The following is a 24,986-nucleotide window of genomic DNA, read 5'->3' on the forward strand; positions in this document are numbered from 1 at the left end:
CACAGCTGCCGCACTGATTCCATCTCCACAGAGGAGATTAAAACCGTCGAAACAAGCAACTCTTGTATCATCTCAAACACTCGAAAAAAAGACAGAGGGAGTAAACTTCCCTCCAAACTAAGGAAGATGGAGCGATAAGAGGCCATGGCGCATGCCTGCGACTCCCTTATAGAGTCATCACTTACCGTCCGCTCTGCTGACATTCAGGCTGGCCGGGTAAACCGGGACCAGGTGTTAGTGAGAGAAAGCCATCCCTCTCTGACACTGCGAGCAGACTCATCAAGCTGCTTTGACGCCCGCCATCATTCTTTAAACTCTGCTTTGGGCCTTGTTCGACAATACGACATGCTGAAAACGTAACAAAAAAAAAAGTGGCACCGCTTAAAAATGCTTCATTTCTAACACCTCAACTCTTGCTGCCCAGTTCTATCCAAACTTGTCACTACGTGTGAGAAAGTGGCTTTGTAGTGTCCTGCACAGATAGGAGATGTAAAGTAAAGCTTACTCTGTTGGTTAATTTATTTATTTATTTCTATTTTTGGCCAGCAGAACCCATTAGAGTATGAGTCTAGAGTGGGTTGGCTTGATGAATCTGCTGTCTGTTCGATATGATGATTCAGCTGCGCCATTACCATGAGCGATTTCATCTTAAGGCAAGGCTAGGCTCTTCCACTTTATGGTCAAAGAGATAGAAAGAGCTGCTGATGACAAAACACAAGTTAATGTGGAATGAGACGTGGGCATCTTTAATCAGGTTCATCAGATATATGGGGATGCTGACGTAAATTCTAATGTAACGTGGGGCAATGAACACATTCGCGAGCAGAAACACACACACAAGCTCTTAAAATTTGGCTTGGAGAAGAGATTAATGACCCACATGATCAGTTTAGTCTAGTCATTGTCCTTTGCATTCGCTGCATTTATGAGCCACAGCTCAAACGCCCTTTTCCCATTAGCAGAAGTAAAGCTTACCATTTCAAGTCTCGACCATGACTTTCCTGGCACAGTTCACTGCACACGAAATGCAATGAACCTTACTTACTTTTAACATTTACTGTTTCTACGATTTGCAACCTCCTTCTAGTTTCCAACTAATCAAGATGAAATGGGCCCTGAATGCCTTTTCAAGAAGTCACATGACAGCATCGTCATGATCAAATGCTAAGACATGAACAAACAATCCCTGTGTGGTTTAAGAGAGGCCAGGGAAGATATATGTATGAATGGGGATTGCTCTTCCTAATATATTCCACAGTAAAGACCAGTGCAGGGCCACCAGACGAGTGAGATGAATAGCAATGACTGTTTGTATGGACTGGCAGATAGAAGGAGACCCTCATTGCAGTGCATTAACTTTTAATTATGACCGTCTGGGAGATTCAATTACCCATTTGAGACTAGACCTGCTAGAGCGCTACAACCAGGCTGCGCCCATCTGTGCAAGGTTTAGAAGATTTAGCTATTTTACAAAGTGTCCTGGTGGTTATTTCAGGCTACGTTTCTACAATTGTAAGCTGCAACATTCCTTTTGTTGTCTCTGTCTGATTGTTGTTTCCTTCACTTTGAGGTTTCTGTCCAACATCTCTTTCACTGGCTCTACGGGACTGATCCAAGTGGACGCTGATGTTTCTCGAGTCCTTTCCTCACAACTGTTCCACGTATGGAGTCTTAAAAGAGGTGCGCTGGGTCAGCCAGCGTGGGTTACTGTAGGACAGTGGACCCGTGGTCGACTAGAACTTGAGGGAGGCATTTTGGGACTGGTGGGAGGGCTCGGCAGCAGCCAGGGACAAGGCCTTGGAGCTGGTGTCAGAGGAGGGGATGGTCAAGGGGACGGCTATTTTGGAGGACGCTGGAGACCAGGACTTTCCGTCGAGGGACACCGCCTCCGTGTGGTGACGTTGGTTGAACATCCATTTGTCTTCACACGGGAGGTCGATGAGGATGGGCTGTGTCCAGCAGGTCAACTCTGCCTGGATCCTAAAACCAATCGGACTGATATAATCAATGGCCTCTTCAACCAGCTTCACAACCCCAACTCTACAGTGGTAGACTGGGATGGAATTGGTGGGTCTGTTTTGGCAATTACTTACAAAATACTTGCACTGTGTTGCACATTTCCAATGAAAAAAATAGTAGTACAATAAGTCATAAACTAACCCAATGACAACTGTGGTATTATGGAAGGATTTTTAATTACTCTCAATTCCACATTAATGCATCAATGTGTTTGTTTTTGCTTTAATGTTAGTACCGTACACCATATACCTAAAGTAACTTCAGATAGTAGTATAGCATTACTTTAGTAGAGCTCATTTTGTTAATGGTCAGTATAGTTCAAAAGCACATCAGGCTTTGTGCCAAGGGCTGAGCTCTACATTCACATTACACTTTCATGAATGAAGTACATGAAACACATTAAATCAATATTCTACTCTATTGAAGATAAATCTAGTATGTTTTCTGACGCAAACAGATATTTGGCAACAGGGAAGCTCAAGGTTTTCAAATTGACCTTTCTTGTACTTTTTTGTAAATTGAATCAAAAAACTGCAAATAGAAGACAGCTACGTTAATAAGCTAAAGCAGTAAGTCATGATCATGTGTTATAAAAAACTTAATTCCAAATCTAAAAATACAATAATATGTATAAAGAGGCTCAGAGGACAGTCCTCAGGGCAGGCCTTTTATTTTTCTGGTAAATAAAAGTCACCACACTTTGTAGAGGCAGTGTAGTCATACTGTTGGCTGCTTCGTGGCCTTCCTGTTACCAAGTGGTTCATTCCCTGCACTTGGGCCAAGAAACTTCCTCACTGGTAATGTTCCAAAAATATCAACTTTAACAATCCCATATCTGACAAAATTTCTAACTGGTGAAGTTAGTGTCCAAAACCAAAATAATCCACATAACTGTTCAGGCATAGATGTCATACAAGGATCAACAAGTTAAAACAACTTTTCCAACATTTTTACTTCCTTTAAACCCAAACATGCCAAATGACATGTTTTTGTAAAAACCTTGAAGGGGGGAATAATTGAAAAAAAGGAGCCACAGACATGTTCTTTCCTCTTCTCCAGCGTGACGGAGTTATTCTTACTTGTATACATCCACATTCCAAACTTGAAACAACAGTATGGTTTTCTTATAAACCAATGTACTACACAAATATGAGAGTAATAACAGAGACAAACTCTCATGTGTAAAGACTGTCTACAACTGGAATGCACAGTATATTGCTACATTCACTCATGGTTTAGCGTAGTCTGCTGTGAGCTACCGGCTAACTGTGGCTAAACTTTATCCTTACCTGCTAAAACAACATATGAATATAGTCAGTAAGAAAACATATTCACAAGCAATTTATCAGTTCGTAAACCCCCTTACAGCAGTGGTGTTAAGCTTATGTGTAGACCCATACCTGAAATGGAGAATAGAAGAAAGTGTATTGACTGAGAAGGAGGAAGTTCCCTCTTTACTATTGCTCACTAGCGCTAGGCCCCCCCTGCTGGATGCATTTAGTTGTTACATCTACTGAATCAAATTAGACATGATTTAACCCAAACTGGTGGCAAAACATTGTAAATGTAAACAATAACATGCAAGAAGCCTGTAATGCATGAAGATATGATCAAAAAGAGTAAATGTATCTCTGACTTATAATGGACACATGCCAGTCCATCACATTTCCACATGATTGTCTTTGCGTTTTGGACTTATGGAGAAATCTGGACCCAACTTAAAGGAGTTGGCAGACAGCCATATTTAATTAACTGAGATTGTAAAAAAAAAATGCTTTGCCAAAGAAATCAGAATAGCAAAAAGTATAGTATGCATTGCCAGCTGTCCGATTTTTATACATATTTTAAGGGTTTATTATTTTAAAAAGTTTTTTAGCCTCAATTATAATAAATGTAGCCTGAACCAGGGTGCCAGGTTCATTAAAATGTCCAAGTTGATTTTTTTTTTTTTCCCTTTGGTGATCCATCAGCAATTTTCTTAAATCACTGTTGCATAGAGATTCCCAGTGGTGCAACCGCTGCACTTACAAAGCATGCATAAGAATGTCCAAATGGTTTGACATCACCATCGCTCCTTTGTTTCCTCTTAGATTTGCCGGGGGATCTGAGGAAATGCTGCTATGGGTACTGCATTGACTTGTTGGAGAAACTGTCAGAGGATATGGGATTTACCTTTGACCTTTACATTGTGGGAGATGGAAAGTACGGCGCGTTGAGCGGGACGGGACGCTGGACTGGCCTTGTGGGGGACCTCCTGAATGGAACAGCCGACATGGCCGTCACCTCTTTCTCCATCAACTCTGCCAGGAGCAGAATGATAGATTTCACTTCTCCCTTTTACTCCACCAGTCTGGGAATTCTGGTATCCTTGTTTTTAAGCATCATTTTGTTCAATTTAAAGTTTGCAGTCAACATGCTATTGGCTGCAATTATTGGCACCCCTGATGAAGATATGTTTAAAGCCTTAAAATAAATTCAAACTTTATGACAGTAGAATAATCTCACGCTGAAATCTTGCATGAATTCATGTAACATCTCATGCTATTAAATGTTTTGTTTTGTTTTGTTTTTTTTTCTACGCTAAATCACTGGAGCCACAGGTATTGTCATCCCTATCATCAAAGGTTTGTTCAACACTTTAGACATGTTAAGACAACACTGGATGTTCTCTTATATTTCTTATCTCTTTTACAAGGTTGGAGCATAAAGAAATCTGGATCTATTCTACCTAGATCCAGAGTTCTGGGACTAACTCACACTTTCCTGATGGATTAAAATCCAGAGACCTTGATAGCCGTAGAAAAACATAGATTTTTGTGTCTAAACCGTCTCTATGATGCGTTGGTGTAGTTTAGAAGATTTTCCTCTTGAAAGTGCCAATGACGTCCCACTTTCACTTTCCTCATGGAGGGCACCAGGTTTTGACCAGGTATTCCTGTTTGCAGGGTGAAGTTGCACAGTGAGTTTTTGTGTGTGTCTTCTTCACCAATACTGAAGAAGACAAACTCTGCAGATGAATTACAACACTGTGAGGCATCACCTGTATTGTAACTAGAACGGGGAACACCTCTCCTTGAGAGTCAGCTACTTCTTATCACCACACCCAGGATTGCATATCTTTGGCTCCTCTTTTTGTCTGTCTTCTAAATTGCTAAACAAATTAAACATTTACCCTTACAAATGCACTCATACTGTTTAATGTATAAATTATTTCAAAAGGTTTCATGATGCCATACACCCCCGAAAAGATTCTTTCGCCCTTTGCAAGAGAAACATGAATACAGCGCCACAGATCCATCGCTGTACTTCACAGTAGTCTCATCTAACGCCATCTGTTTACATTTGTGATGGTATTGCAGAGTAGGCTTTTTCTGACATGCAATCAACCAGTCGGGTCAAGTTTACTTCAGCAACATGGCAGTTCAAAGTGCTGTCCACTGTGAAAACGTGAAGACATTATAGACGCATCACATGTGAAAACCAGTAACAGACATCGCATTTCGTCAAGTGTCATTTGTTAAAATCATCGATGCATATCAAATCTGTTAGTCAACGCTCCATTTGCTATGGTTCAAAAGCAACTCTAAACAGGTGGGTTTTCAGTCTTGATTTAAAGGAACTCCGCGTTTCCGCTGATTTGCAGTTCTCTGGAAGTTTATTCCAGATTGAAGCTGAATGCTCCTTCTCTTTGTTTGGGTTCTGCATCTGGTGATACGGAGCAGACCATAACCAGAAGACCTGAGAGGTCTGGGAGCTCGATACCTACAATTGGCACATAGAAAGCATCTAATGGTTCTTATGACAACTCCAAGATATCCCTCTTCACTACCAATGTTTAACAGTAAGATTTTGAGATTTTTTTTTTTGTTTTTTGCAACATTTAACTGGCACCCTGTGTGGTGGCAAAGTAAAAAAAATAAGTCTGCCTCCAGCCTGATAACTAAAAGGAAATGCCGTCTCATCAACGAAGAGTTTATGTTTAAATGCATTCATTTTCTTGGTATTTCTTTATTGGTAGAAATATCAATAAAGGTGCCACCATGGATTTGCTGAAGACATTTCATTTTCATCATGGGATATTTTCCCCAATATGTGAGATTATGCTGCTGCGATAAAATATTCATTTATTTGAAGGCTTAATATACATGTTGCCAATGGTGCCAATTTGCTCATGTTTGTATGGGGCATGGCTAAAAAAAACTAAATCTAGACTGTAAGTCCCTAATAAAGCTTTCAGAATCTTTTCTCTGCGACTGTTTCAGTAAAACCTAACACTATGTAACCTCTTAATTCGTCTGTATATTTCAGTCTTAATCCTGGTCTTCTGGCAAGAGACAGATCTTTTTTTTTTTTGGCAATAATTATTTTGTGGAGCTTTGTGGAGGACATGTTAATTATAAAAGTTCAAAACAAGAGTTAGCTTAAGAAACGTCACACAGGAATATATTAGAACTTAATTAAGGAAAAAAATGAATTCTTTCCTTAAAAAAAAAAAAAAAAATGCATGCAGAAGAAGCAATTAATTTAGACTGCTTCAAACAAATCAGAATTTTGTTGACTGTGATTATTTTCTGGAAATAAAGAGTGAGATTTATAGTGACAGTTCTGGATTAAGCACCACAAGATGAAATGGTTTGAGTCGATCTCAAGTTTGCTTCTTCTTCTTTTTTTTTTTCTTTTTTCTTTTTTTTAACGTCATTCAGGTTCGTAGCCGGGACACGGCAGCGCCCATCGGAGCCTTCATGTGGCCGCTCCACTGGTCCATGTGGGTCGGCATTTTTGTTACGTTGCACCTCACAGCGCTCTTCCTCACCTTGTATGAGTGGAACAGCCCGTTTGGCATGACCCCCCATGGCAGAAACAGGCTGCGTGTGTTCTCCTATTCGTCTGCCCTCAATCTCTGCTACGCAATACTCTTCGGACGCACCGTCGCCACCAAGGTAAAGAAGCTCTCCCTGCTTCTGTGCTCGCCACAGTGTCTGAAAGTAGATATTAGCCCAAACAACTCGGGGAGAGAATGAGAATCAAGACGGTCGGGGGTAAGACATGGGAAAAGGCTTGGGGAAGATGATAGAGACGACCATAACAGAGGAAAGATTAATAGGAGCATGGTTAAGAGGGTAGGCAGTGATGAAGTAGAGAGATACAGAGAGGGTAATGTACGTACAGGGAGAGAAAGGGGAAAGGGTAAGTGCGCCGACAGATACAAAGGGGAGGGTTTTTTTTTTTTTAGGAGAATGATTGGGATGGATGAAAGTGGTAAAAGATTTAACGGTTAGAGGTTAACTCCCGCAAGTAGTCAGACACAAAGTTAAAAACAAGAAAGCAGGGGAAGGAGGGCTGCTTAAGGGCTGCAAAGGTGATAGAAAAGGAGGTAATCGGCAGGCTGACAGAAAAATTCTCAGGCACAGTTCAAAGTGTAATTGTGGATATGAGAGATGAAACTGTTTGAAGGTGCTGTAGAAAGGGTGATGTACACCGGGGCAAACAACAACTGAACAAATCAATGCTTCTCTCAGTAAATGTAGTTATAATGTGCCCACTGGCAGGAAATTCAAGTCAGATGTCAGTATAAACTCAAGTAATCCGCACATACAAAGAAATCAAAACAGGCTAGTTAGTAAATTATATTTTTTAAAAATGGAATGACACAAGAAAACAAGTGCTTAACATGGTTGCAGAAATAGCTTTTGGCTGGAACTCAAACCAACATCAAATCTTGAAGGCTGTGGGGGTCTCTCCTCTGCAATTACATGTTCAGATATTTTCACAGATTTTCAGATTGATTAGACGATTGTAGTAGCTTGAGTTTCTATCTTGGGCTGATTATTGGCTCACTAAAAAAAAACAAAAAACATTCACCCCCATTATATCTTCTTATCAAGAATGTTTCAGTAATTATTTTCTCATTTATTCGTTCTTTGATTATATAAGGAAAATACCCCAAATCCCACAAGGTTCCTATCTTCACCGTTGGCGCAGTATGTTGGAGTGACAACTAGTGTTAATCCTTTCATAATTATAAAGTTTGCAGTGATGTTCACAAAGTCAAGTTTCATTCCCCTCTGACCAAACAATATTCTAGTATTTTGTTGGCTTTTCCAAATATTCAGCACTAAACGTTAAATAAACTCCCGAAAGCTTTTTCTTCAGAAGTGGAGTGTTGTGCTACGAGTATTTATAGTGTTCACCTCAGTTGCGTTCATCATTGATTCCAGGGAAATGTTTTGATTCCGTCCCTCTGTAGTGCTCCGCAAATTGAGGTTACAACCACCTAACCCAAGACAAAGTGAAGACCAGCTCATTAAAAGGCGGGCAGAGGGGTGGAAGCAGATGACCAACCCTCTTAGAAGGGTTACTTTCTGCATATTACACAGGCAGATGAACATCCATGTATTTGTGCATCCTTGAAACATAGAGACGTTGTTTAAATTGCTGGCATTTTTAAATATATATATTTTTAAAAAAAATGTATTTGTTGCATTTGATTCGAGACGACAGTTTAACAGAGTTTCATTAAAAAAGATGTTGCAACAGTGGTCTCGACTGGCTTTGCGGTTCATGTCCAGCAGGTCCAGAACTTAGACAAGACCAAGTAAAAATTCAGTTGACACAAGACGTGACTTTGAAAATGTGATCTCAAGGCGAGTCTTAACATGCTTCTTGTGCTGTAAACACAAGTAAAGAGAAACCTCTTCATATACCATTAATTGAGACTAAAACAATAACATTAATCGACACTTGCAGGCGGTGAAATTCCTTTGTAATTCCTGACTAAATGTAGAATCCGAAGCTCCGACAAAGAGATGTGACTGCTTCTCGTCTGTTGCTGGTGAAACAATTTAGTTTCCTGCACCTTGTTTCCATGTTATTTATTTGACATAAATATGTAAAGATATTAAATGCGCCTTTGCAATAATGGCGTTCTTCTGGGACGTGTCAGATTTGACAGATTGTGTCACACCCACAGTCACATTGGCGCGCACGTCCAACCACAAAGCGGATGAATGATGACTCCGTCCTCCGTGCATTCTTTGTTTTCCATGCAGCGGCGCAGCCGTCCAAAAATCCATCATTATGAAAACCTGCGCTTGTGCTCTTGAAATTTCCCAAGCAGCGGCAGCAAGTGTCATTTCCTAAAAATCGCGCCTGCCCCCCTCTTGTTGAGTTTGCAGCAAATCATGAAGTATTTTAAATGCATAATAATATGCTGTCCCTAAAGGAAGCTGCTCACAATAACCAAAGTGAAAGAGTTTGAAGGACTTTCACGTAACCGAACGCGACGCTGGCGAAGGCCACAAGCCAAAGCGAGTTGGTCTGCTGATAACTTTGCTCCTTAAAGTGTTGCTTGAGTCTTCACCTCAAAGCGTTACTCTAAGGGTCACACGTTCGTTCTTTGCAGCAGCTAATGTGTCAGTTAACAGTTGTGTTCATTAGCATTCTCAGGACCCGTTAAAATGTCCTTCAGTAGCTCCGTGGGACCCTTGGTGTCGAGCCAAACCGTGACATTTTCTACATGCCCTGCCTGTCGGGGGAGGGAGGGCAAGTGAATGGATCCCTAACTGTTATTGTAAAGTTCAGCTTTGATATTTGGTTTAATCCTTTCAGACATCCATTAGCTATCCCCAGTTTTGGAGTGGGTTATGAGGTGCTGGAGCTCAGCCCAGCGAGAAGCAGAATATACCTGGAGTATTTTGTCCATTGCATTCTAGTGCTAACACAAACAGACGAGCATCAGTGCTTATAGTGAAATTGTAGACAAAGTAGGCAGATTGCTTCGAAATAACTTTTTGTGGTTTACATAATCAAAGGCCTTTGAGGCATCAATAAAGCAAAAAAAAAAAAAGGTTTTGTTGTTGAAAAGATCTCAAATTTATTTCAAAGCAAAAATGCATATGCCTGTCCGATGTTTATGCTTAAAGTCAAACTTTTTGTCGGAGGTCAAAGTAGCCTTCTCTAGTACTTCAGACATGGTGCTGGTCAGCACGTAGCAGTCTCATTTAGTTAAATCCACTAACTACATTTCTTTAACGCAAAGAGCTGTGACGATTTTTAGATTTTGAACTCGTCATTATGAGTTTTAGAAAGAGCTATCCAAGTCTAGCTAGCTGTTTAGACAGCTAGCTATCCACAGCTATCCACAGTTTGGATAGCTGTGAAACTTCCAGCTGTCCATTGTGCCGACTATTTGAAAAATTTGCCAGATTATTATGTGTTGATTGGCCTTCAGTCTGTAGGTCAAGAAGTTGAAAACAGGGGGAGAATAAAAGGTGGGAAAGTAAAACAAAAGAAGTTATTCATGGCGTCCACAACTGTGTACCGAATGTCTAAATCTTCTAAATTCATTTGCGCTGCCATTCTCTAAAGAATATTTATTACATATTATTCCTGTTCATTTCAGGCACGAAACAATTAAAAATGTAACTGTACAAAATAGGGAATGTATTTTTCAAATAATTATTCATAATACATGTTCCCTTCTTGTACTGTGTGCACTCAAAGTGATGTCTTTAATATGTTTTTATGCATTTCTTGAAATGTGTTTCTTTTTAAAGTTTAACACACATTGAGGGAGTCATTTTGACCAGGCTGGTGACTTTTCCACTTTGACAGTTTATGATTTAAACTTTTTTTTTTTTTAAGAAACTCCTCACAGCCTGCTGTCAGGAAATGTGGTTTATGACTCCGGTAAATAATATCAACCAGCAGGAGGCCGCGCACAGCTATTTTGCTTTAATCAGGAGTCACAATCTGTTACATTTCATAAGTGCCAATCAGAAAGACAATCAATGAAAACGGTTGTAATTTTTCATCTTCAGCAGACTGCATGCAATTACAACCAACTTATATGGCATTTGAGAGTTTTTATCATTACAAATCTTCATATTTCATCTAAATACGTGACACAAAGTGGCGTGGCAAATGGAAGTAGATGTAGATTAAATGTTAATGCGTGGTTATGAAATGGAACTGAAATTATTGCTTCTTTGTAAAATATGGATTTGATCAGTGGGGCTCGTTTTTTTTTCTTTACTAATTTTATAGTTCGTCTTCTAAAATATTACATATTTAGCTCTGATGTTTTTTTTATTTGTTCAGCTCAGTTTTGTGCTTTACTGTCACTCACGGGGAAAAACATAGTGCACAGCATTAGTCAAGGTAGTCATACATCACCACAATATTACATTCAATAACAAAAATAAAAATCACAACGCATTCTAAAATTTTAGAAAATGTGCCATACTCGGTCAAAATGGGTTAAGAGCTTTAATTTGTGTAAACTGGGGTTCTTTTTATGAGAATAATGTGTTTATTTATTAAGGATATCCTTTCTAATACAAGCGGCACATAAACGGGCTGCACATCTGCAGCCGTTTTGGGCTTTGATGGTAAAATCTGAGCAACCTTGCGAGAAAAAGAAACAAACTGTTTACAATGTTGTGCCAACAAATCTTCTAATCCTGAAGCTCTTTTTTTCCCCCCTCCCTCTGCAAACACATTCAACTTGTGGAAGCAAACAAGTATGTAGGCTAAGCTGTCAAACAGCCTGAATTAGGTGTCTATTTTAAATCCTGCTTGATGAGCTTTTCATGCAACAATGCTGTATTATTTTTATTTTTTTCAGTGCCCATCAGCTGAGAGTTTGCTCGGAAAATGCTGCTTCCAGGTCTTTGTTTAAATATGTTTGTATTCGGTAAATTAGAACACGTTAGACAGGATTTATATCTTAACGTTCATTTAGAAAACATAATTTCCATAAGGCAGTGCTGAGTCGGCACTGAGACGCCACTTTTATTATTACATCTCCATTGGAGAGACGTAGGAGAGCATGTAAGCTTTCCTAAGGATGACTTTCCTCCCCAAAAATGCTAATTGGAAAATTATGCTCATAATGTGAAGTCTCACTTTATTCCCTTTTCAGTAAACCAACTAATTATGCCTGAGTGTTCATCACCCTCTCCACGCTGTTGTGAAAGTGGGTTATAACCTTGTTTGTATAATTGATGTCCCATTAATCTCCAACCTTTAAAACACTGGAAGTGAATTTATTTTCTTTCTTTTAAGTGGATTTTAATTGGATCAGTAATTGAATGATTGCACATTTCAGGTGTTGAATTCCCCTAAGCAGGCGGTTTAATGGAAAGATATGTCCGATATGCTGCAGCAAAAACTCTTGCAGTTTCTTCTCTCATTTTTGCCTTTACCGATTCATTGGTTTCACGATTTGTGAATTTCAGGGGAGGAAAAACACAGTTTGCATGGAGGTTTTATACTTTAAAAAGTGGGTGGGGGGGTCAAAAGACTATTTTTGACACAATGTCAATTCACAGTTTCTTCTTGAGCTACGATAGTTCAATCTTTTAGATTTGTTCAATTATTCATTTATCATCCGCCATCTCTCTGCAGACTCCTAAATGCTGGACGGGACGCTTCTTGATGAACCTCTGGGCTATTTTCTGCTTACTGGTGCTGTCCAGCTACACGGCCAACCTTGCTGCTGTTATGGTTGGAGAGAAAACCTTCGAGCAGGTTTCAGGAATTCACGACGACAAGGTAAGGTGACGTGCATGCTGGCAAATTTATAACTGGAAGGTCTTTGACATACAACACAGCTGTAGTGGTCTGGAAAGGTATTCATACCACTCTTACTGTTTCCAACTTAGCCAGCATGACAGACTTCAATGTGTTTTATAATGATAAACACAAAACAGTGCATTGTTTTGTTTTGTTTTGTTTTTCGGAATTGGAGGAAAAATTGTATCCATATATAATCATTCCTATCCAATTGAATAACCCTGGGAACAAAAAATTCAGTGCATTGATTTACTTTCAGAAGTCACCAATTGCAGTAGTAAATAGAGCCCATCTGTGTTGCAACTTAATCTCAGTATAAACACAGCTGCTGTGTGAAAGACTCAGAGGTTCGTTAAAGAACAAAAGAGAACAAAACAGTATCATGAAGACTAAGGTATACACCAGACAGATCAGGGAAAACCTGTGGAAACATTTATAACAGTTACGATATCCTAAGTTTGGACGTCTTGTGTTGAAAGAGGATGGCAAAACTTCAAACTTCCCAAGACGCAGCAGACCTAAACCGACAAGCGAAGAAGATCGGTGGTGTTTAATACCAGGGAACTCTGGAAGAAAGCCTGATAGAGGAAGCAATAAGTGTGTGACGGGGTTGGACATTCATCTTCCTAAAGGACAATATCCCTAAACAAACAGCTAAAGTTACGATGGAATGGCTCAGAGCAAAGCATATCCATATGCAGTCAAAGTCTACGGTTAACAGGTAATTTCTTGCAATATATCATCATTCATTTTAAGGTCCAATCTGACTGAGCTTCTGCAGTTTTGCAAAGAAGACTTAGCTTAGACCGTTGGTCCCTAGATAAGGAAAGCTGTTAAAAAGAAAAAAGAAGACAAACTGCTAGAAGCTGTAACTGCAGTGGAAAGTCGTTCCTCAAGCACCGGCTCAGGGGGGGCAGACCGCATTATGTTTAAGACATTTCCAGAGTTTTGTGGTAAAATGTGTCCACCACGTGCCACTTTGTTTTTGACAAAGACACAATAAAAAAGGTGACGGTTCTAGACGAAAAGTGAAAAATGCTCAACGGGGGGAGGAAGGAGCAGAATAATTTGTCAAGCACTACTGCTTTCTCGCATCCCTATTCCATTTTCGGGTGAGTTTGGAGTTGCTGTGAATCTCACCTCCACGTTCCGTCATTTTTCTCTTTTACTTCTCCATTACCGCCTTGGCGTCATCCTTCATCCATCCTCTTCCTGTGTCATACCCCCCCCCCACCCCCCCAGCTGCACCATCCCTCTCTGGGCTTCCGCTTTGGGACGGTGAGGGAGAGCAGTGCAGAGGACTACATGAAGAAGAGTTTCCCGGAGATGCACGACTACATGCGACGCTTCAACCAACCCACAACGCCAGAGGGTGTGCACATGCTAAAGTAAGGCTTAAAGCACGTTCTTTTTTTTTTTATCCTCGAGTCGTTGCTATCCAAGTCCAAACATTCTTGTGTGTGTGTGTTGCATCTGTTCACCCTACTTCTCCACATCTGTTTCGAAGCAGTTCCATTACGTCCTAAAGATTCGTTTTGAATTTCAAAGAGAGCAGTCAAAAGGCTAGATGTGTTTTTGTAGGTTTCGCGAGATTTGTTGCCATTTTTCCGCCCGAAGTAATGTTCCCTCTAATCCATTTTTCTGTGTTTTCTTATTAAGAGAACACGGTACTTTGCGATTGCACCTGTCAAAGATACAAACGAACACCCGTTGATGTATGCATTTGCACTCCGCATTAACATGACCTTTTTTTTTTTTTAATGCAAACCCATTTCAGATAAAGGTATAAGTGAGGTAAAACTAGACATAAATTGCACTGACAACATGCTTGCAATGGAGGGGGCGGGGGGAGATGGTTTTCTTATTCATAATGAGTTTTGGAAAATAGGAATGAACGCAAGTCAGGGCCAGACTGATGTAATTATCGCTGGGAAGGAACGGTTCAGTGGGATGCTGAATGGGGACAGAAAGCAGATGAAAGCGAGGAGGCAGAGCGTGTTTATTTTTAAAGTTTAAGTAATTCACAAGGGCTGCAAGAGTGATTCGTACGCGGCATTAAAAAACATAAAGCGGCTGAAACACAAAGGTGCTAAGGAAAACAAATATTTTCAGCAGGGAGAAAAAAGGTTTATGCAACTGCGGGACCCCGTCCTGTAGGGGGCCGGCTGAACTATGGAACTAGAGGACCCCTGCATCTAAATATATTCACACTGGTAGGTCTGTTCTGTGGGAATTTAGTTTTTGGACGCTGGGAGAAAGCCAGAGTGCCTGTGGAAACCCCACAGTGTGCACAAGAAGGACATTCGAATTCTAAACGGAAAAGGGCCACAGCTGGGATTTGACCCCGTGACATTCCTGCTGAAACACACTGCTAAGCACCACCATGCTGCCAGATTTCTGTACATGAACATCCACATATACACACATTCACTGGCCATTTTATTAGGCATGCTATTTCAACCAACAAATTGCAACTCATTTCACCGAGTATCAAAATGAGCAATACAGGGTCTTATGTGACCTTGAACAGAAATAGCAATATATGTATTTTTACATTGCTGATATATAGAAATCATTTGCAGCAAGCCATCTAAAAAAAAAATGGATTCAGTGAGTGACACTGTGAGAATCTGGGTTTTCTGTGTTTATTTAGTTCCTGTGTCGTCTTGTCCACCCCTTGATTGATCCCAGCTGTGTCCACTTTCCCCTTATTACCTTCCCTGTGTATTTATACCCACCTGCAGCCTTAATTAACAGCAGCTATACGTCACAGAATACACAGTTCTCTTTTCAATAACCTTTTTCTTTATGCTTTCTCCAGCTGCCTTTTAGCTTTGAACATTTTTCAAACAGTCCCAGATCCTACTGCCAACTCTCTTCAGTGTTAGTGGAACCTGGCACGATATCGTTTAGGACTTTATGTCCTCCGATCTGAAAAAAGATTCGATTTTTGGGAGGGTGGGAACCAGTCAGGACCAATCAAGCCAAAAATCGACCGACTCTGGCCACCAGATGATTTGTTTCTTCTTTAACAATGGTTCAAATACATCAAAGAAAGATAAAGAGAAACATTTTGATACAGAGGTGACTGTCCTTTCGATGTTAGTAATTCAGATCAACTCTTTACTAAATTTATGTGGAACGAGTGGATACCTGACTCTGGCACTACGTACCTTGGTCTAGCATTAAAATTGCCTTGGTGAAGAAACTTCACATAAACCTTATTAAAACATGTACTTTTAATAAACTGTGAAAGTCGGCATACTTTGAAAATATTTAATCATTTTTTCACGTTCTTTGCCATCAGCTCATGGCATTTTTCGGCTGAACATAAACACTGGAGCATGCATTACGTACCACCTCCACAATCTCTGCTTTGATCATGTTCCTGTTACGGTGTTGATTTTGAACACGTAAACAGCTATTTTGAGCTCACTGTACCTGAACTTTACACCAACACATCCGGCACATCTCACTTCTGTAACCTAGCAGGGCAGCCGATGTGCTGGTGTCTGAGCCGCTTTGCCTGTTTCTTCAAGAGTCTGGCTTATCCAGCTGATTGTTGTGACAGTAAAGAAGGATGAAAGGGACAATACTGAAACCCTTCAAAGTCTTCAACTTTATTGAACCTGTAGATCAGTGCATAAATTCTTCCTTCATCATCCTAAAATTTTCAAATAAACCGTATCGCGAGTTAGGTAGCGAAGACTCTCAAGGTTTCATAACTTATTCCGTAACATCTGTCAGCGCAGCCTTCAAAAGCTTCACGGAAAAACTAGCGGAGTGAACACAGACCGCAAGGATTTAAAAAGTAAGTTTGGACCGGCTACATGCAGCATTGAAGACGGATGATGCTATAACCGTACATGCACTTGTCAGAGTCGCTGCCTGCTCCATAAAGCACCAGCGGAGATGCGGAGATGGAGCATGTGCTGACTTTGTGATACCAGTGGGAAGATACAAAGCGCTTGTTCAGAAAAAGAGGATGATGAAGGCGGTGTTTGTTTGTGTGCAAGGCAAAGCTGAATTGTAAGACACAGCAGCGCAGGGAGCCCGAGTTGGAATGTAAAATACTGTGTTGGCAGAACTACTGACCTCAATACTCCTCACAAATCTTGGAGAGGAGAAAAATCCAGTCCTTCCTTGGCTACTTATACGTATTTACACATGTGTAGAGTGCTCAGAAAATAACTTGCACACACTCCACCTGTGCGCACACTTGAAACATGCCTTTCTGGCTGTCGTCTTTCATGCATTCGTGTGCGCGCGCGCTCGTACGCGGGCAAACTCAATTCTTATTCCAAGGCCATGCATCGGGTGAATTCCGACCCTCTTTAGTCCCGTAAGTTGTCTCTATCCTCTCTGCTCCCCGCGCCTCATATTTGACAGGCCTAGACATCGAAAAACAGACTTTCCATCTTTGCCAGGAAGGCAAAGACTTTGTAAAGTCAACCTTTTGTTTCGAGGCTCATGTCCTGAATAGCAAGTTACTGGAAATTTGATCAGGCTGGTCTGTTTTTTTTTTTTTTTTTTTTTTTTAAACCAATAGACGGTAACAATATGTTTTCATGTGTACGCGCTTACGTAAATTTAACGATCTCGCCAGTGGAACCTGGGTGCGTATGGGCTTATGCTGAAAAAGTGAATGTCTTCATCTTAGATAAGCAGGTATATTTTTCAGACTCTGAGTGTTGTGCATCCTTAACCACAGCCGCAGCAGTGGTCAGCAGCACGGGGACGGTCTGTAATTAGGGGTCAATTAGGGTCGATTGGATCAATATCGCTGGAGCAGGAGAGTCCTCTGCAGAGTGTATAATGCCTTATCGGTCTGCTGCAGAGCCTGTTGGTTTAGGTAATGATATATGTGTTTACAAAGTGTATTGGAGCATGGTTAATCTAATCCTCCCTATAAATGACGAGCTGACATGACAGCCTCACATTCAGAATCGTGAGAATCGGGGGTGAGGAGAACTCAATCTGGCGTATGTTTATATTTACTTTTCTTGCAGATTAGAGGTCTTTAATTAATCAGTCACTGTCTCTCTCTCTCTCTCTGTCTCTCTCTCTTTTTCTTCTTGTGTGTGTGTGTGTTGGTGGTGAAGGACAGATCCTCCGGCCCTGGATGCATTCATCATGGATAAAGCCCTGCTCGACTTTGAGGTCTCCATTGATGCAGACTGCAAGCTGCTCACAGTGGGGAAGCCTTTTGCCATTGAAGGTGCACACGCCAGCAGACTCACACACTTGTTTATACAACTTGCAAGGAATTTTTATTGACCAGCAGTCAGCCCCCATCCCCGGGCAGTGTTTTGTAAAATTATTTTTTCTGGCGCTCTGTTGATCTTATCACAGATTTTTTTTACATTTTTTATTTTAGTTGGGCAGCTTACTTTAAAAACAACAACATCACAGGGCTTATCTGAGCTTTGATCGAACTAAATGTTTGATTTCTAGGAAGGGATCAAAACACTTTTGAGGTTTAATTTCATTAAATGTTTGACTGTTCAAACACCCACTTCATTGTCACGTGACTTTGGTGGAGCAAAGATCACAAAATATCTATTGTGACGACAATCTCTCCATAATACGTTGACGAAAAATATCAGACTTTCAAATTCACTCGTCTGGGTTCAGTTTTCTGCTTTTCCATTGGCAGTGAAAGTCAGAAGTATAGTTATGCTCATTATTTGTAAACTTTAGGCATCTAGTAATGCAGTACCTTTGAACTGTTTTGTTTTTATCCATGTGAGAATCTTTATACCACCAAATATTTCGGTGATTATTCAAAAATAATAATTGGATGCACAAATTTGAATTCATAAAGGATATCCAATCAACACATGGTGGGATATACATACAGATATATACATACAGCTCTGGAAAAAACATTCAATGTTCTTTTATTCTATGAACTACTAACGACATGTCTCTGAAATTTGAAATTATTTATTTGCAAAAAAATGAGAAATGGTCAAAATAATGGAAAATATGCAGTGTTTTCAGATCTCAAATAATGCAAAGAAAACCAGTTCATATTCATTTAGAAACAACAATACTAAGGTTAAAACTCAGGAAGAGTTCAGAAATCAATATTTGGTGGAATGACCGTGAGGTTTTCAATGGGGTTCAGTGCAGAGGTCTGTTAATTTTTTCCAGAGCCGTATGCCTCCACTAATGTTTGGAAAAGCAGGCCTTAGTAGGTTGCAGAGAAACCACATTCTTTTGTTGTCACTGACAAGTTTCTGGTATAATTTTGCCTGGTTTTTGGTCACCTCTCAAAAATGTTTTAATTCACTTAAATTGTTTAGTTTATTTACTGCACAGGCTGTTGCCTTTGAGCAAAAAGGCTCTTGATTTGAATCCTGGCCATCTTTCTGGATGGAGCTTGACTTCTCTGCACTGGATATATGGGGTATATGTGCAATTGCTGTCTTGTAAGTGTGTGCGCGTGTGAGTCTGTGTGGGTGTGTGATAGAGAAAAAAAAATGTTTTTTTGTTTTTGTTGTGTTTAGTTTTTTGTCCTAAAGGGCACCCCATATGGATAAACTAGGCTGACATTATGCTTCTGGAACGATCCGACCTCAGCTTCTTCGAAATCCTGCTTAAAAAGAGTTTTGTTGCAGAAAGTTAAATATTTCAAATTAACTCTACCAATTCTTCCAAAAAGAGTTAATTTAATATTCAGCAAGAGGATTTCCAGAAGTTTGTTGTCTATTAAAAAAAAAGTGTGGTTGAGGAGCAACTTGCTAACTCATATTTTGAAACATTTATCAAAATACCACCACAGCAAATGTTCATCTAATTATCTTCAAAATTCATTGACGTTGTTTGTTGTAAGATCAGTCCACCACAAAAACAGCTGCATTGCTATATTACAAGCTTAACTGCTAACCAGCATTTTAAAGATGGCACATCTGTATTCAGAGTGAAAGATGACTATCTATCTCATACTCACTCACACATTCATCTTAAGAAAGATCGGTTTTCTGCTGTGAACTCGCGCAAAGATCAAGATCAAATGCTGTAGTCAGCAACATGACTGACAGGATAACAAGTGTGTGAGCTTATAATGCCCCCGGGGTACTCGGCCATCTATTATTAATAAGACAATGTTAGACAAGAAGACTTTGGACTTAATGATCATAAGTTAGACTAAGCAAACCAGCCATAAGGCCCATAAACAAATCCATAGCCAGACAGGAAACACCTAATGACCCGCAGAGGGGTTTAGGGTATGCAAGTTCTTCCTCAGTGCTACATGCATGCATGGATTACTGCATGTTGGTGTGTGTGAACAAGTGTATGTGTTTATCAACTTGTGTGTGTGTGGGGGTGTGTGATTGTGCGTGTGTGTGTGTGTGTCCCAATGCCATTCTTGCTTTGAGACTTTCGAGGGAGGACATTTATTCACAGCTGAGGTCTTTGCTTTTGTTCTATGGGATAATCACAGTGTAGGCCACGGCATGAATGAGGAAAAAAGAACCTGGAATACGACCAAGATGCTTCCAGCAACCATTTCATGCAGCTCCCAAACTTATGGGTTAAGCAATAAATGCAAATTTTGTAAAAATGCTATAAATATTACTGTAAAGCTCTTATTTCATGTTCATATGAGACATTTTTGCACCACAGGATGTGAACCAGGTTCAAGGTTTTCCCCAGAAAACTTGCGAAGCCCAGTGGTTTGGCGCCAGTAGGGCAGTCATTCATCCAGCAGCCCATCGTGATTTTGAGTTAAAAATGTTTAAAGCTGACAGGAAATTTGACAATAGCACAATAGCACAAGATTGGAAGAATCATACCTGAATACCAACTATAAAGTCTTAAAAAATGCTAACATTTTAAAAAGATTTGCATAAATAAGCAATCTTTAACTTGGTGGGGGCACAAGTAAAGCCTGGTGGCCCGCCAGGCTTATGATACACTGAGGGGAAACCCTGAGATTAGTTTTGACCAAATCAGGCTAGCAAGACGGACATTTACCCCAGAGGAAGTGGGTTTAAATCTGCACTGAGTCAATGTGGTGGGAGTTTGCTAACAGTTTTTGTAATTGTTTAAATACTACCTCAGTTATATATTAGTCATCTTTCAATTTAAAAATACATTGCAAAACATTTTTCGAAAGCTTGCAGATAACCCTGAGCCTCTTGGTCATGAGACTGTTTTACAACGACAGATTGTCTTCAGCTAGAAGTTTCTTCAGCTCTGCTGTAATAAAAAAACAACTGCAGGAGGTCCTTCCTGCCCACAGACAGCAGCATCTACAGCAAACGCTTAAAGAAACTCGGATAAAATTGTTTAGCACATGTTTTTCCAAGACAAATTTCTCCTATGGGGACAATAAAATACACCGTAAGACTTACAAGAACATTTAATTTCCCTTTGGAATTAAGTATTTTTGAGGTGAACTGAATAGTGGTCTAGACAACAATGAAACTCTGCTGGTGATGTTCCAGTGCAAATTCAATTATACTGGAATCAGCTGAACCCAAACACAGATATTACTTTAAGAAGAACTAAGTGAAGTCTTAATATTCAGACATCAGAATGATCAGTGTTAATTTGTTGGATTTTCAATTAGATATGTTGGGTTTTTATTTACACTGTTTATATTCCTAAGTAAAATAATAATCATACCAATGGGACAAAAAAAAACAAAAAAAACATTATGGTTCAATCAATAATAGCGGGTCGTCTACATCCTGAAGTCAGATCCTAATACTACCTCCGCTATATTCGATATGAGATTATTTTTTTTATGAAATGACAGACATAACTCAAACTTCACATTTGTTTTATCATGTATAGAATATTTTCCCAGAAGTTTTGGATGTCATCAATACTTTTTTTTTTTTTTTTGCAAATGTGAGACAGGTTTTAATGGGTTTTTTTTTTTTTTTGAAGGTGTAGCAGTCATTATTTGTTTGGCCTTGGAACTTTCCAAGAACTTGGATGCCTTTCTACCCAGATGTACTTGTCACCTCCAGGATAATTGGTTGATGTGTTCTTGCAGTAATTTTGGCTGGCAGGTCACTCCTGGGAAGTTTTGTCATTCCACGTTTTCTCATTTTGTGTACAGAGACTCATTGCGGTTCACTGGAGTCCCAAAGTCTTACAAATGACTTTTTAAACCTTTCCATCTGAGAGATGTCAATGACTTTGATTCTCATATGTTCATGAATGATGCATTGACTTTTAAGATTTTTTCGCCTACTTTATGTTGTCAGGTTCTTTCTGAGATCTATGACAAAACAGCAAGAGGGCAAATACTTCTTTACCGAACAATGTCAGCGGTTCTGAAGCACAAGTATATTTGAATTTCCAGACAGTTTTACAAATATTAAACTCAAAACACTTAAACAATTTTTTCAGTTTGTATGGTGGTTAATGGTTGATCCGATTTAGATTCAAGCAAGTTGTTTAGCTGTAATCGGGAACGACGTATACAGAGCGGCGGACCGTGTCGCTTTAAGAACCAAAAGGCTGCCGACGACCTGCAAGAGAAGATCCTGTCCTCTGTCTAATAACAGCCAGCCTCTCTTTCACTCTGTTAAATGAAAAGCTATTATTCAGAGTTTTACATTATTCCAGTCACATGCCATTTGCACTTATACGCCTTGTGAAGGTGACTTTGACCTGAAATTTCAGCGCACAGAACAAATTTATTAAATATGTCAAACTGTTAACTTGTAACCCCGCTCTGCTCGTCTCACGCGGAGGCTCCTGCAGGGATGGGGGGGGCGAGCGTGCGTGCTTGTGTTTCTGTCAGTTTTCACGTCGCCGAGACATGCAGATACTACTAGTAAGGGTGCCACGTGGGAGCAAACACTTACTTTGTTGCACCTTCTCTGTCACTCAGAGCGTAGCCTCAGAAAGACCCCGCTCCCGCATTTCCCCTCGCTCGGCGTACAACTGTTGTGCGCCGGAGAATATCTACTCCTTTCTTCGCTGCACACCACAAAGCGAGCTAAGAAGCACCGTCGTTGCGGCGCTCTTGATCGCAGCGGTAAGCCAGGTCTCATTGGTATGTAGGACGGGTCAGTTTGATGACTGCGCGATTCATATTCCGTGTGAAAAAGCAGGCTAAAGGAATCTACTTTGGGCATCAGTGGTTATTTACCCTTAGAGTCGGAGTGAGGAGGATGGGAGTGAATACCTCAATAAATCTTAGCAGTGTTAGAAGAATGAGCAGGAAATGACCCAGACAGGAAACGGGGAAAACACAAGGAAGGAAAAAAAAAAAAGAAAGGGCAGCGCCTGAGATGGAAGAAGATGGCAAATAAAAAACAAAAGCGATGAAAACGAGGACCGACTGAGGTTGGAGTCGGCCATGAGAAGGAGATAGAGGGCTTTCATTTGCCCACTGCCAGCCCTGCGCCTTTCTGCACAGCAAGTGATAAAAGAGCCAGCCAACAGAGTCCCCTAATCAAGACAAACCTTTACCCCAAGCAGATGGACTAAGGCAGGAAAGAGAGGGGGGAAAAAGTAGGAGGGAAAGAAAGTCAGGAAGTGTTATTTGGTCCATCTGAGGAAGGATTTATAGAGTGGTTTGTGGTCGGGAGATGCAGGAAGCCAGAAGAATTGGGAGTGCGCAGTTGCTGCAGGCAAGGTGCTCAGCTGAAATCTTCTGGCTGCTTAACTGGAGGAGAGATGCGGGGGTGTCTCTATGTGTCTGTTTCCTCTGAGTGCTGCTGGGAGATGTTTACGACAGCCTAGACACACCCCATTAATAATATTGCCACTGAACGCGGGGCCGCTCGCTGCTGCTGCGTATGCGCGTGAGGCGCGGCGGGTGTGTAGATGTGTTTGTGAGCGCGTCTTCTTCCTCTGCGCATAAGCGCACCATTCAAGTTCAGCCAAGCAGCACGGAGTGCGTCTGAAGATCAAAATAAGGATGGGAGAGGACTTTGTTACCAGGGCTATAAGGCTGTCATTGGTCGGGCAGCTCACGTCTTGACACGGGCAAATACACGGACACCTTTGTCTGCTTCTGTGGCTGAAATTCCAGAGACGCTAAAGAGGATTTAAACAGGTGTGGTAAAAAAAAAAAAAATTAAATGTTCAAAACATCCTGAATACAAGTTTATAATTTAAAATTAACTTGGCCCATTTTCAAAATTTCTCTGTCGTATTTTATGAGATTGTTCATGCATCATTAAGAATAATAAGGCTAAAAATAATTCATGCTGGGGATTGTGACTGATGGTGAAGTCAAAGGGTTTTGGGTTTTTGTTTTTATATATGCAGATGAGATTCAGATTCTTCAGGTGCAGACCTGATGAAAGTGGAGAAACTTCACTTTCAAAACAAAGACTCTCATAATTGTTTCTCTTCAAAAATGCACATTTTTACTGGCAGGAAAAAACACGCCAGGGCTGTCGCTTCCACGAAGTGTTTGTGTTGTAGGCATGTTCACAAGTCATTCCCTCCTCCAAGTCCAAGTCAAGTCTCTAATGACTGAAATAGATGTTTCTTTTTTCTCATGAGTGCATGCTATTCAGTCTACCTACTGTGTCATTGCTATAGTTTAGAAACTCAAATCCATGTACTATTTGTCATTTTGTTTAGATTAACATATTAGATAAACTTAGCTTGTAATCTTTTACTCCTAGTAATGTTTCTGCATGGATCATATTTATCATATCATATATCATATTTTATTTCACACCTATTAATCTTACAAAATTGATACTGGAGAGTGAGCTACGTCGGTACACCATTTAAACTCTTTCCTCTTTCTGTTTCTAACTACTTTTCTTTGTGGATTCGGACTGAAATTTGGTTTGGATGGAGCAGGAGTAACAGGATTTTATTTTTTTATTTTTTTCAAACTTTAGGGAGCACTTTTTTTTCCCCTTTTAAATTCCCACTTTTTTAGCATTTGTATAAATGTTCTCATCTACTCATCACAGTTTATTGAATGTTTACACAGGTACATGAAGAACTGGATCTGGATAAAAAAAAAAAAAAGTTATCGTTACCCAACACAACAAAAGTCATTGTTCTATCTTGCACATTTTTATCTCGTTAAAATACTAACAATTTTTAACTTAAATTAAAAAAGAAAGAAAGAAAAACTAGAAAGTTGCTGAAAATCATATTTCTCAAACTTAATAAAAAAATTTCCTGAGCGAGTACATTTTTTTTTTTTTTTAGCATTTCCCTGCTCCTCTGTCACCGATTTCAACATCTTGGACGAAAAATCAAAGTCAGCCCCATGAAGGTCACACACAATGCACCGCAGTCAACCAAAGCATTAAAACTGACGGGTAAAGTGAATTACATCCATTACTGTCTTACAATGTGGCCCCTGTCAAGTGTTGGGGAGATTTGAGCCATCAAGTGAACAGTTAGTTCTTTGGCAATGACTTGAGTAAAACAGGCAGTGGGGG

At 40.1% G+C, this 24,986-nt stretch overlaps 1 protein-coding gene across 2 annotated transcripts in view; it reads left to right on the forward strand.

Moving 5' to 3' along the window:
- Window positions 1-24,986, forward strand: part of LOC103458409 (glutamate receptor ionotropic, NMDA 3B-like) — a 117,946-nt gene that overhangs the window by 73,707 nt on the left and 19,253 nt on the right. For both annotated transcript variants that reach the window (XM_008399176.2, XM_008399177.2), the window contains exons 3-8: window positions 1,571-2,067; window positions 4,110-4,381; window positions 6,723-6,959; window positions 12,427-12,573; window positions 13,837-13,982; window positions 17,697-17,812. In XM_008399176.2, coding sequence (XP_008397398.1) covers window positions 1,571-2,067; window positions 4,110-4,381; window positions 6,723-6,959; window positions 12,427-12,573; window positions 13,837-13,982; window positions 17,697-17,812 — 1,415 coding nt within the window. The remainder of the gene's footprint in view (window positions 1-1,570; window positions 2,068-4,109; window positions 4,382-6,722; window positions 6,960-12,426; window positions 12,574-13,836; window positions 13,983-17,696; window positions 17,813-24,986) is intronic.

This window comes from Poecilia reticulata, linkage group LG22 (assembly GCF_000633615.1).
Source record: "Poecilia reticulata strain Guanapo linkage group LG22, Guppy_female_1.0+MT, whole genome shotgun sequence".
In the NCBI taxonomy this organism is placed as follows: domain Eukaryota; kingdom Metazoa; phylum Chordata; class Actinopteri; order Cyprinodontiformes; family Poeciliidae; genus Poecilia; species Poecilia reticulata.